This window comes from Equus przewalskii, chromosome 17 (genome assembly GCF_037783145.1).
Source record: "Equus przewalskii isolate Varuska chromosome 17, EquPr2, whole genome shotgun sequence".
NCBI classification, from domain to species: domain Eukaryota; kingdom Metazoa; phylum Chordata; class Mammalia; order Perissodactyla; family Equidae; genus Equus; species Equus przewalskii.
Window position 1 is genome coordinate 21,684,359 of NC_091847.1, and position 14,503 is coordinate 21,698,861.

Consider the following 14,503-nt stretch of genomic DNA (forward strand, 5'->3'; position numbering starts at 1 on the left):
GAAAGTTTGCTTTCCTACATACCATTTAATTTGGATATCAAAAAGAATTTTTTTTTTAAATTTCCAATTTGTTAGGTGAAAAACTGTACCTTAATTTGTATTAGTTTGAGTAATGGTGAGGAGGAAAACTGTTTTCACATATTTATGAGACATTTATCTTTCTAACATTCCTCCTGCCATCCCTCTTGAACTAATTTCCTTCCTTCCTACTCCCTTCAGCTCTTCCTCCCTCCTTCATTCCTTTTTCCTTCCTTCCTTTGAATTGCAGGTTCATGCTCATGGCAGATGCCATAACTGGGTTCCCCAACATGCATTTTCCCCTTCTTTCTTAGTGAAACGACTTCAATTTTATTCAGGGCCATCATCTGCCAAGTTAAATTACAACAATAGCAACAACAACTGTATTTCTCAGCCTACCTTGTAGCTGGGGTTGGCCATATACCACAGCCCTGGCTAATGAGAACTATGTGGAAGTCACTGGGGGAGATTTTGAGGAAAATTGCTTAAAATGGGATAAATGAGCCAGCTTGTTCCATTTTTGCTTTTGCCCAGTGTCCTTCCTTTTCCTCCTGTCTGCTATAAGACTGCATGCAGGTCTTGTCACAGTGAGGTGACAAGGAGATAAAAGCCGCCTGGTAAGGATGGCACAGCAGGAAGAGGCTGGTCCCAGTTGGCAAAGTTACATCATGATGCTTCCGTAACAGCCCCAGACAGCTTACCTCCAGATTTATCTTACATGGAATAATAGAACTTGTATCCGTTTAAGCCATTCTAAGTTGGGTTTCTTATTAGGTGCAGCTGGTATAATGTTCTCTGTATTTAACTGTGAAGACCATATTTTGGTTATTGACCTAGATCTTTAGACTTAAAGGGTGTGAATACCTTATTTAATGAGTGTTGCCAAATATTTTCCAGTTTCTCATTCCTTTTTATCTTTTTTTTTTTTTTTTTTTTGAGGAAGATTAGCCCTGAGCTAACATCTGCTGCCAATCCTCCTCTTTTTGCTGAGGAAGACTGGTCCTGAGCTAACATCCATGCCCATCTTCCTCTACTTTATATGTGGGATACCTACCACAGCATGGCGTGCCAAGTGGTGCCATGTCTGCACCTGGGATCCGAACTAGGGAACCCTGGGCCACCGAACTGGAACGTGCGCACTTAACTGCTGTGCCACTATGCCAGCCCTCTTTTTATCTTTTTTGTGTGGTCTGATTTGATATTTAAAAAATCAATTATTAAATTTATCAGTCTTTTGTTTGACGGTTTCTGCCTTAGTGTTGTATTTGGGAGAATCTTCTCTCGGACTTGATTATTCACTTAGATTTTCATTTAAAACTCGCTTTGTTTTTTACATTAAAAAACTAGGATGGCATATCTACTGTTTTCCCCTTGCATGCTCGTGGCAGAGATTGCTAATTGATTATGTCACTCATTCTTAGTGAGCTGCCAAGTCAGGCGCAAATTCTTTTCAACATCATCTTCTGGGCCTCCACTACCAAACAGTAAAGTTCTGTGTAGCATAGAAATCATTTGGCATCCTTGATTTATAGTATTTTTCAAAAATCTATTCCTACAAGCCACCTTAAATAATTTCTTGGACAAGATGGAGCATAAATAAATAAATAGAGATAGACTGATCTGCTGGTACCTTTAATAATATTGGTCAAGCAACACTGAGGGCAGATGACCTGCTATTAACATTTCATAGGCTAGAAAAGAAGTAAAAAGAAACCTTTTTTCCTTTAAAAGTTGTGTAGCTCCCAGTATAAAAAGAAAGTCAGTATAATTCAAATGATGGTATCCCTCAAATGAAAAAGTCATTGATCCATCTAAAGGAACCCATGACAATTATTTAGACAGACACATATATTCTCTTTTGGCCTCTTATTCCTACAATACAGGACAGTGTGGGGTATTCTAAGTGAGTGTGGAGGAGTTAGGTCCCTGGGGTGTTCAGGACCATGCCAATTTAATTGGGAGAACTTAAGGAGTTTGATGAGCATCTTTTCACGATAGCTCAGAAATAGGAAGTAGTGATTCACGAGTTAGAAACAACAGGTACAAATCTTTAGGGAGCAAAAAGTTCTTCAGCAGGATTCCAGAAACTAAAAGGGAAACATTGTCAGTGGACCCTAGAAATAAATTATCAGGAGCATAGCATTTGAGAGTCATGGAGATTTTTCTTTGACCTTCAACTTGTCCTATTCCCTTCCTTCTCCCTCTTGTAACCCACTTGCCTCTGACCTAACATACAATATGCTGATGCCTATTAGGACTTTCCTTCTTGCTCCCTCCTTAGAGTGTAAACCAAGGGGCACTGCAGGTGTAGACACACATAAAATTTAAAGGAAATAATTTTTTAAAATATGCATTCTATAGTTACTTTCAAGGGTTAAGTTGCATTATTGGGTCCTGAGAGGAAATGCCTAGGCAGCCTCTAAAAGCTTCCCTCTAGCCGAGTCTGCCACTGTGCTACTCACTGAAGATGAGTGGCTGGCTGCTCTGATGTTATCGATGGTGATACCACAGCATAAAGTAGGAAGAAATAAATGGGACCGGGCTTCATTGGTTTAACCTCTAGAAGAATCATGGAGCTCAGAAGAGAGGTTGTGGGAGGGGATCAATAGTTGACAAATGAAAAGAGTCTCAGTCAGTTGGAAAGGGCATTTATTTTCCATGATGTAGCAGAATAAATCACTTGTAGAATCCAACAACTCAGGATTGTCTTTTGCAAAATAACGCTCTCTGTTTTTCTTTACCTAAAATCTTTGAAAACTATAGTACAAAGTTTTTTTCTACAATGTATAAATGGGAAAATAGAAATACAACTACTTAAATTGATCCTGGAAGAGAAGCAAATCTATCATCACCATCATTGTCCTTATCAAGTACTTATGTCGCATATAAAGTATGTGGAACAGTGCTAGGTACCACGAACCTGCTTAATAAAATGTGATTCCTGTTCCCATCAAGTTTTTTTCCTCTCAATAAAGCAGCTTATAGCCTACTAGTAACGTGGGGTCTCTGTGTTCTTTTCTATTGAGAGATTTATCTCAAATCATTGTTTCTCTCACTAATTCTTTGTGTAAAGTCAAAATTATCTTTCACGTTAGGAGAACTCTTGGTTGCACGTAATATAAATATATTTGAGCTATTTTTTGGGTTATTCTACACTTGTCCTTCCCACTTTCCATGCATTCATTGCCGTTTTGGCTAGTGGCCAGGGTCTGACACTGTGTTGCTCTGTGCTCTGGGATGCTGAGCTCTGAGGACTCATTCTCTTGGACCATCTTGTTGATTGACTTCTGGTTGGATTTGACAATGGGAGATGTTACAGATGTGAATGAGGGCAGTGGGAGAGAAAGATCTGGACATTCATTTCTTTCCTCTGCTCTTCTTTGAGTAGTGGCTGCTTTCCCTTGACTACAGCTCCCACTAGGCCAGGCAGCCCTTTTTTCGCTACTCCAGCTCTCACAGCTCTCAGTGTATTATTTCTTCCCTTATTTCTTTAGCCTAAGTTGGTAGTGGCATCCAGCTATTACTCATCTATGCATGCCTCACTTACTTGTCAGTTTTTATTGTGGCAACAAACAACAAAAAGGTTCAGTAGCTTAAAACAATAGACATTCGTTTTTCACTCATGTAACACGAGGGCTGTGGGTCAGCTGTGGCTTAAATTCCAGGTGTCTTCTCATTCTAGATCCCAGGCTGAAAGAACATGATGTTTGTATGACAGAGGGCAGAAACCCAACCCAAACCCCACAATTACATGTAAATCTTCTGCTTGGGTAGGGCAAAGGTCAAGTCTATGCACATCCACGTGGCCAAAGCATATAACATGGCCAGCCAGAAGGTAAACAAGTTGGGACATTTACTTCTCCCACAGCATACTCAGACTATCTGGGTGGCCTTTGTTTCCTGCGAGGACTCTGACTAATGCAGTTATCTATAGAAAAAAAAAAAAAGAACATTTATTACAATGATACAGAGAGCTGTCTCACTGAACCCAAAGGCAGGGATTGCAGGCAGCCCTTGGGAATGACCCAAAACGAGAGACCTTTCAGGACTTGCCTTTTCTCATCTCTGCTCCTCTCTATGTGCTTCCCTCTTTCTGTAGGATAGCTTCATTACCTACATCTTGGAAAACATCATGGCCGACAGTCCCTAAGTGTAATACTCCACAATGAACTGTCTCTTGGTTCTACCTCTAAATTCCCAGACAAGGCTCCTGAGTGGCCCACTGTGCAAGAGATGCTCATTCCCAGTGCTATGGAAAGAATCCAATGGGCATGGTCACATTGTACAAAATAGCTGCTGGGATCCAGCATGTCACTAAATCGATTATGCCAAAGTAAAATTGATAGGAAAAGAAGGGGTTGGCAAGATCATCCACTAGGTACTCACTAGATCTAGATATCCTTTTGATCATAAGTCTTCCTTTTGTGATCATTATTTTGTTAAGTGGCATTTATTAACTAAATAAAATTAATTTTTTTTTTTGTTTACTACAATATCTATTCTTTACTTAAAAGATATCTGGTCTTAATAATAGGAAGCCAGTTGGCCCTTGTTTTTAGAATCTTTGATTTTCTCTATGTAAGACATTATGTCTAAATTTTCAACTTCTCCCAAATACAGAAAGAAAAAAAACATCTTAAATATACATCTCTCTGAAGACACCTGAGAAGTCCAACTACTTGTTTACTTGCATATATGGCTTACAGCCTGCTCGTAAGGACATTATCCACTGATACACCATGTAATTTTGGAGGAAGGGATTTTGAATAAACACAAGGAAATCTAAGTATTTACACTGGCTTTGGTGTGTCTACGTTCTATAAAGTATGGTAGCAATTTATTATCTAATAAAAAGAGTATTGTGCTTTAAGGTTCTTATCATCCCTTACTGTTCATAATCGATGTGATATTTACTTTCACCTCGACACCACTATTAGCCAGGTATTATGACTCCATTTTGTAGATGAGAAAAACCGACACTCAGAAAGGTTGACTAACTGGCTCAAGGTCACACAGCTATTAAATGGCAGATTCAAAGCATAAATTCAGTTTGGACTAACTCCAAAGTCTGTGTTTATTTGTAAAGGATCTAGGATGGTGTCAGACCCATAGTCGGCATCAATAAACATTGGCTCCCTTTCCTGGTAAAGAGTCTTTCGCTTCTGTACTACTATGATCTGAATAGTTCTTTCAGAAAGTCAGTGGAGTCGGATCATGATAATGATAGATGCCATTTGCTGTGTTAGTTGTCTCATGGGCTCCGAGGGTGAGTTGTCTTCCCAAATTCTTTTGGGAGTGGGATCTGAGCTTAATCCTCTTAATTAAAATTTGTGATTTCTCTCTGACCCACTAAGTTCTGCAAAACTGTTTTATGTTTCAGGGACCAGAATAATTCTATGGAACCTCTATTTGTCATAGGGTAGATGACAAGAGAGAGAGAAATTGGAGAGCATCCCGTTACTCAAATAATCCTGAGGGTATTCCATTTTTGAGTTCATATCGAGCCATACACAATTTCCCACACGATTTACTCAGGAAATGTTCTTAGTGTCTTTTTATTCCAGTCAAAAGTTTTATATATAGGATATAATGGAATATTTATTACATTACCATACTGAACTGAATTGCAACTACATCAAAACTACACACACATATATGTGTGCACGTATACACACATATCCATGTACATGGATAGAGATGAGAAGGAAAATGTAAGATCAAATATATTTAATTGATTAGTGATAAGGATTATGGGTAATATTTTTAAATTAAAAAATTTTGACATTTGAAAGTGATTTGTTAAATTAAAAAAGGAAACGAATGAATGTGTCAGAATGCTTCAGCTAACCAGATTAAAAAAAGGAGAGCATCCTGGAAAACTGAAAACATTTTTAATCATTTAAAACACTTCAAAATATATGACTTTGTCTCTAGCAGGATAGACAGGAAATTTGTCCTATGGTTTTCCTCTAGAGAGGGAAGCAGAGTGGCTACAGAATAAGGGCTGGAAGGGAGACCTTCCACTGGATACCCTGTTGGCGCCTTTGGAATTACGAATTCCCGTTGTGTATTACCAATACAAAAGAAAGATAGAAAAGAAAATGTATACTCTTCTTCTCTGTCTTAGTAGGTGAGGTAGAATTAGCATGATTCTTACACTGCTGTTTGATTATAAGAATTCTCCACCTCTATTTTATATGGGTCATTTGTACAACATATGTTTTTAAGTAAATAACTTCCTATGTTCTTTTAATGCATCTCACCTTAATGTATATATTACTCAAAAGGCATTAGCTTTATCTGGGCATTGTGGGACATTCAAAAAAAGTATAAAACGTGATCGCTGGCTTTGGTGGACTTACTCTATTTTTGGATGATAGAACACATGAAGAAGTGTAAATAATAAGGCAAGCTAAAAGTGGTGGTTATGAAATTATTACTGCAATGCCTACCATAGATTAAAAGAAACAGTTCAAATCGATGAAGATCAGAGTGGGCTAGAGAGCATGTAGACAGAGAAGATTTTATGTGACGTTTGTATAAGTTAGGTCGTGCTGCGGTGCAGTAACAAATCTGTCCTCATCATTTAGTGACTTAAAGAATATTATATTTGTTTATTTTCAGGGAGCAGCCCAGGGTGGGCTTTTGGTTAGCTGGGTGGAACTCTTCCCTGGTCGGAAAGACACTCAGACGGGCAGTTGCTTTGCCTCCTTCACTGTGCAGCCTCTCAGGTCCCTCAGGGCATCTATCTGAGACAGCCAAAGGGGACAGAGCACGGGGAAGCACGAGCACACCTACACAAGTCTGCTCCTGGAGGGGTACACATCTCCTCCGCTCACATGCCATTAACCGTAGCTCAGCAACAAGGCCACACCTCACCGCATGAGAGGCAGGGGCATGCAATCTAGTTGGCCGGCCACATTGCTGAATTTTCTGTTGCAACGGGAGAAGAAGTGATCTTTCTGGTGGACAGCTGACAGTCTCTATCACAAATATGGAACATCAATGATTTGGAGGAATAAAGAGGAGAAAGAATGGCTTTACCCAGGCAGGAAGGAAAATAAGAATACCCAGGCTATTAAACCCCATCAGGCCTCCAGTTCTTTGTCTGATAAACAACACTTACTATAGATGATTTCTAATATTGTTTTAGGCTTGTCTGGTTCTGAGCTCACATTCAATGGGTATTGTGTTTGTGTTGGAAATGTTACAAGGTAACTCTTACATTACTGGGTAGGGAGAGTCTTGAATAATCATTACATTGTGCTGGAGATTTTTAAGAAATCAAGAGACAGATATTGATCAAGTACCTCCTACACAGCAGACGCTTTGCCAGGTGCTATAGGGGATGCAAAGTTAACCCACTCGTTTTTCGTTCTTTTTGAGAAGAGATTACAGACTATTTATGAGGGAACTGAGTTGGATGAAGACAAGGCAAGATTACAAGTGAAGCAGAATGAGATATGTTTCCAGGGTTCCAGACCTCACAATATGGGGTAGGAAATGAAGTGAATATGAATTACCTCTGAATACCTTCTACAAGATTTTTGTGAAGAAAAAACATCTCCAACACGAGCTTGTTTCCCTGTGATTTGTCTCTTACAATTGGAGATATTAAATTTCCATTCATTAAAAGTTCTGACTAACTTGGGTTAACTAAAGTTTTACTGCAAGTAAAAATGCACAACTCCACCCTCTATTTTACAGGCCAATTGATTAAGTTTCTTTAAGAGATTAAATTGAACCTTTAGGAAATTAAGGCATTCCACGCACTTTACCCATTTCTATGAAAATATATTCTCAGGTGTTATGACCACTTAAAAAGTCTGTGAAATGTAGTTTTCTATTCCTATTAATTCATAGCCAGTCATAGCTCTAATATATCCCAGGACTCTTATCTTTGGATATAATTCTATAGTTTTAGTTTTTAAAAATTTTGTGTTCATAGAGAAATTACGATCCTGAAGATTTTGGAAGGAGAGCATTTTCAGCCATTTTCATGTTTAGTTTTGGCTTCTGGATCACGTCTTGTTAGAAACTCACCGCAATTATTTGGTTTTGTCTTGAATAGCTGTTTCAGTTTACCTTTCTTACATAACACCAGACCTGGGACCAGGAGTCAAGAGACCTGCATTTCCATTGGGTTTGCCACTTACTGCTGGGCATGTCCTTTACTCTCATGGGGTCTTGGTTTTCCTTGTCTGTCAGATGAGGAAGCTGAACTAGAAGATAGTGTAGGCTGCACTGTCTTTGAAATATTGCTTTTCTATATGTTAATATTTGATTGATCACATTCCTTGATTTGGTTATCAACTTATTAGTTTAATTTCATTTTTAAAAAGGTCTGGGGCCGACCCCATGGCATAGTGGTTAAGTTCAGTGTGCCGTGCTTCAGTGGCCTGAGCTCATGGGTTTGGATCCTGGGCACAGACCCACATCACTTGTCAGCCATGATGTGGCAGTGACCCACACAAAAAGTGGAGGAAGACTGGCATGGATGTTAGCTCAGGGCTAATCTTCCTCAAGCAAAAAAAGAGGAAGATTGACAACAGATGTTAGCACAGGGATAATCCTCCTCAGCAAAAAAAAAAAAAAAAGGTCTGTTCTTTTAACTTTTTTTTTTGACAGTATTGTCAGAAGTCCCTTTGAACCAGCATAACCTAAGGTGCTTATTTAAGACATAGATTCTTAAACCCCTACAGCACATTTACTAAATCAGACTTTCTAAGGAAGTACTTCTCAGTCTTTAATGGACATACCAGTCACATGGGGATCTGGTTAAAGTGAAAACTCCAATTCAGTGTGTCGGGGTTAGGACCTGAGATTCTGCATTTCTAACAAGCTTACAGGTAATACTGCTGACCTGCCAACACACTTTGAATGGCAGGGCTCTCTCAGTTCTAATGGCAGCTCCAACCCAGCAGAACCATGTGTTGGATGGAGACAGAATTAGCCAGTTGTGGAATGTTTAAAAGGTAGCAGTCATGTGTAAAATGTAGCATGTAGTTCCTGGGTCATATAACGTAAAGAAGAAAGGTGTTGCAGAATAAGGATTAAAGAAAATAAAGTAACATATATCAGGTGCTCTTATGAGTGGTCATGTCAGAGAAGCACACTCCTTATTGCTATGTTATTTTATTTTTTTGAGGAAGATTAGCCCCGAGCTAAAATCTGCCACCAATCCTCCTCTTTTTGCTGAGGAAGACTGGCCCTGAGCTAACATCCTTGCCCATCTTCCTCTACTTTATATGTGGGACACCTGCCACAGCATGGCTTGTCAAGCAGTGCGTAGGTCCACACCCAGGAGCTGAACCAACGAACCCCGGGCCGCTAAAGCAGAACGTGTGAACTTAACCACTGTGCCACCAGGCCGGCCTCTGTTGCTATGTTAGTTAAGATCATGAGGATGTGTTGAAATTTCAAGTACACAGCAGTAAGAAGAAAACTGTTTCTTTTTTACTGATTGCTGCTTTGCTACATGCTGTCCACAGGTTCTCTTCTTTCCCTTCCAGATTTTACAGTACGTAGCTGCTGTGATGACATTGTTCTTAGTCATGGAAATGTGGTCTCTTTTCTGATTCTATGTGTTAATGAATAAAAAGATTGTTTCTGCTGAGGAGTGAAAACATCTCAAATGAGTTTGATTTCTAGTAAACAGCAGGCCTACAGAGACCCTGAGAAGATGCTGGACATCTTCCTGGAGATTAAATTTTGCTAGTTTTTTTTTTTCAATTAAAAAAGGTTTTTTTATTGAGATATAATTGACATATAACATTATATTAGTTGTGGGTGCTCAATCTATCAGTCTAATTTTCATTTTTAAAAGGGCCTGTTCCTTTAACTTTTGAACAATTCCTGACTGTAAAATTAGCTAACATGAATGTCCTTTTCCTCAACTGCAGCACTCCCAGGCAAAAACGGTTTTGCAGAAATGTGTGCATTTGCATGTTGAAGTGGGACCTGATTTATACTGTGCCAAATACCATTACTGACAGTCATGCAGGCTTTGAAATGAAATTATGACTTAAAAATATACATGGCATATGTTCTATTCCAATTAAAAAAATGTGCCTAGGGAAACTTTCTTTTATTTTTTTAAATTCCACAAACCCTGCTAAAACCTAAGAATTGTGTAGACTGATTTACAGGGTCTTTTTTCTTTGTATGGACGTAATGTTTACATCACTCAACTTTTGAACATCAGATACTTTTAGATGGCATTTCATGTTGTCACAATAACAACAGCAATCATAACGGTAGCTCACACAGAGTTCTTACTTGATGAGAGGTTACATTCAGAGGGCTTTATGTGAATAATCCTTTTACTCTACTTTATCATCTCTAAGCTGCTCTATTTAAAATGTACATACAGAGGCTGGCCCTGTGGCTGAGTGGTTAAGTTCGTGTGCTCCACTTCAGTGGCCCAAGGTTTCACTGGTTCGAATCCTGGGTGCGGACATGGCACCGCTCATCAAGCCATGCTGAGGCGGCATCCCACATACCACAACCAGAAGGACCCACAACTAAAATATACAACTATGTACCAGGGGGCTTTGGGGAGAAAATGGAAAAATAAAATCTTAATAAATAAGTAAATAAATAAAAATGTACATACAGAAAATCTTAATGTTCAGTCGATATTACAAACACACACACACACACACACACAAAACGCTTGTGAGGAAAAGAAATGAGAACAGTTTAAAAAAAAAACAAACAAACCCTGAAGTCATGTGACAGATTTACCAAATTCTTTTTATTTACATAGAAATGTGTACACATACTTTCTCTGTACACAGAAAATTCTAAGTATATATACATATATGGTTCCCACATATTTTACAATAAATAGTATTTTAATCTTGTTTCTAGATGAAAATAAAAAGACGTCTCAAAATATTTCACACCAACCACAAAGTTACAAAAGCACCCGATGAACTCAGAGCAAAAATTTCAAGCCTGTACTACCACACACTAAGCCTAGTACAATTTTTACAAAAGACAAAATCAAACACTGTGCAGCTATCAGCAGTCAGAGGAAGGGAATGGAGATGCAAACAGAGAAGGGAGCTGTTGGCTTTTTGAACAAGGTGGTCAGAACATTTTTGTTGATTAGGACTGGTCTTCCTTCAGTCCTCAATTTAATGTGTTGCTTGAACCGATATTTTACAGAGAAGAAGGGGAAAAATGTTAACCTCTATAGTAAACAGAGTAGCCATTCCATGAATCTTACAAGTTCTAGAAAACTTTTACTGGTCAGCCAGATCCTCCTCCTGTGCTCATGCAAAGGGATCGTCCAGTTCTATGATACAGGCTGACCATCCACCGGCTCAGAGAAAGGGACAAGGGCCCCGACTGTGCAGCAACAATAACTTGGAAGTAATCTCAAAAGCCTGGTAAGTCACGTATCTTGGTTATTAGCACTTAATAATAATTAGTCATCTTTAAATATAACTCTTTATTTCCACAGAAGTTCATCCCTCATTGAAATAATTAACTAAATGCAAGAACTTAATCTAGGAGGCTAGAATAATGAATCCATAATCTTGGAATTTCCTCCCTCCACTTCCAATTTTTTTTTTCCATTCTAGCTTAGGAAACAATCTCTTTCTCTCAATTTCAGAGTTGTTTTATACATGTATATAAAATCACACTATCAAATTATAGAATGAGTTATAGGTTATATAGATTTTATGATATTTTTGACAATCTGACAGCACTGAATTTGGCAAAGAAATCTAAAAGCATCAGGATCTTCATTACTGTTGAACTGACATAATATATCCAGATTTGAAATATTGCTATTCAGATGACAATGTTAAGGATGGTGACCAACACGGGGCTAATTGTTTAAATCACATTCCACTCAACTTGAGCTCAGATAATAATGTATTTAGTTCCACGGTGGCACTGTAACTTCGCACAAGTTTTGAAACAAATTTTACCCCTTCATCTCTCCTATCGATAACAGCACAGACGTGGGGGAAGAGGCAGCAATGAAAAAAGAATTCGATGTCAGAAATGCAATTCATCTATCAAATGCAATCTTTTCAGTTACTTTACTGAATCCGCTATTTCTAAGATAACCTTCCAAAACATATTTCAAAGGCAGGCTCATCTCAAGAGCAATGTTTATCACATGCATAATTCGGTTCTTTCCTGTTACATGTTGCTACCACTGATGCTTCTTTTAGAGGAACAGCGTTTCGAGGACTTAGCCATCCTATAAGAAAGTGATGGCTTCATGAACAGTTTGACTCTTTAGATTAAGGTACTTAGGAATGAAACAAACACGTGTCACATTTAAAGATGTTTCTTTTCTTTTTTTTCAATTTGAAAATCTTATAGGGAACTAAGGGTCACTGGCAGAAACAAAAGGGATCCTTTACCATGAAGAGATGGGCTTGGTTCTCGGTCATTCTAATTAAATATATATCCATCCTTCACTTCTACCACTGTGGAAGGACTCAGCCAGAAGATAAGTATGGAGTCTCACTATGGTAATTGTAGTCAGGACAGACCTTTTGCACAAGTTTATAATCAACACTGTAAAAGGCAATGTAAATGCAAATGACCTTGAAGGGTTTGGAGCACAACCAAGACACGTGGCTCTGAGTCTGCTCCTGGTAGCAGATCTTTGATGGGTCAAAGTTGCACAGGGCGGTCTTCTTCGCCCGATCTGTTTTTTCATACTCAATGCGACAGTTGAAAGATTTGGATTCCTTGGTCTCCAAGGTAGACTGCGGGGACACTTCAAATTCCACCACTTTGGAGGGGGGTACCAAACTCACTGAAACATTGCCCAGGCCTGTTGAATTGTGTCGGAAATAAACACTGAAGGTTCCATTTCCATGGTCAACAATTTTCCCCGTGATGAGGAGGTTGAGTTTAACAGTTTTGATGTTAGAATGGAAGTCACCCCATCCAAACATTTTCTTAAATTTTCCAGTTTTTACTATTGGCCTCCGTTTAGTTCTTGCCAATGGCTCCTGAACCTCCGTGATGTTGGCCAGCCAATCCCAAAAGGTTTCCATGCTGTCCGCATATGCCAAGTGTCCGGGCTTTGGGACTGGAGACTGCTTAACAAACAGGCGCAGAGGATTGATGATCCTCGAGTGCACCACGTTTCCGACCAAGGTCCCCGGAGCATCTTTGTCTTCCCAATCCAGCCCCTCTGTGGCATGCACCACTCTTTTACTGTCACAAAATAGCTGTTTGAAAAGAAGAAAGAGAAATAAACTTTAGATAAGGCTTTCAGCATAGACGTACTAAAGCCAAAGCACAAGGGAAATTCTTGCAATATTATTTGGATTCTTGCTAATAGCATTTCACACACACAGCTGGGCTCAACAGTGTAAAAAGACAAGAAGTGAATTCAAGCAAAGTAAAACTGTGAGTACAAAAATTAAAATGGTGAGATTAAGAGGAGAGTATTTCATTTTAATGGGTTGATGTGGTTTTAGTTTCTGTTCCCTAATCTTTACAATTCTATCTTTCCAGATTGGGAAAAGTAGTATATTTTGGTCTCTCACTTGACAAAACCATTAAATTTGTGAGGTCTTTTCTTTCAGATAGAATTCAGCTCTAGAATGCTGAAGGTTTCTACTGAGGAGCTAGAAACCATCTGAATATAAGATATTGATGTTGCTTAAGTAAAATCTTAAGGATATTATTATATCTAAAGGCTTATATCATATAATTTCATAGCTTTTGATATAATTCCATCTGAAACTTGTAACCAAAAAGAAGCGTGGATAGAATTAGGAAGTTCTAAAAAAGTTTTAGTTGAAAAAAATAAAATTTCAAATTTAGTTGCCTTTATAGAAACAGAAATAAATTGGAAACATATTTTGAATTAATTAACAGGCTGTACAGGATTTAATAAATTTTATTATAAGTGAATTATATCCTGAAAGATAGAATTTCTAAGAAAGAGTTATGTGAATGTGTTTTCTGAATTTCACAGTATTTTGGTTCAAATCATACCCACTGAAACATAGCATTTTATTTGTATTCGATTTTTCTTTTTCTTCTTTTTGTGGTGTAAGAGTCCCCATGATTTCTAAAAATCATTCAGTTAAGTGAATATGGATTTTGAGGGGCAGCATCATTATATATGAAACTGTTGCCTCGAGTGAATATTTATGGATAAGTTATAAAGTCTGGAAAACAGAGGTTTCTAGTGGAAACACACATAGCCTCTTATCTCTAACGGCACAAACCATTCCTGTAATGATTCTCTAGAAAACTGTCAGCGTGATGAAAAGGATGGCAAAGAAGTGAGGCTGTTGTTTATGGATTGTTTCTCCAATCCTTTCAAACTTAGCAGAGCACCTGCTAAAACTAGTCTCAGATTACTACAAAAATTATTGCTTTCAATCCAATTTTGAAAGGAAAAAAGACATAGCCTGGATTATAAATATTGCACTCGACTATATGGTAGAGGTTAATAACATGAGGTTATCTTGTATATATTCATAAAAGT

General features: G+C 38.3%; 1 protein-coding gene across 1 annotated transcript in view; it reads right to left on the reverse strand.

Moving 5' to 3' along the window:
- Positions 1 to 10,754: 10,754 nt before the first annotated feature.
- Positions 10,755 to 14,503, reverse strand: part of NXPH2 (neurexophilin 2) — a 118,065-nt gene continuing 114,316 nt past the window's right edge. The window contains exon 2 of the mRNA XM_008529232.2: positions 10,755 to 13,229. Within this exon, the coding sequence (XP_008527454.1) occupies positions 12,486 to 13,229 (744 nt within the window). The 3' untranslated portion in view covers positions 10,755 to 12,485. The remainder of the gene's footprint in view (positions 13,230 to 14,503) is intronic.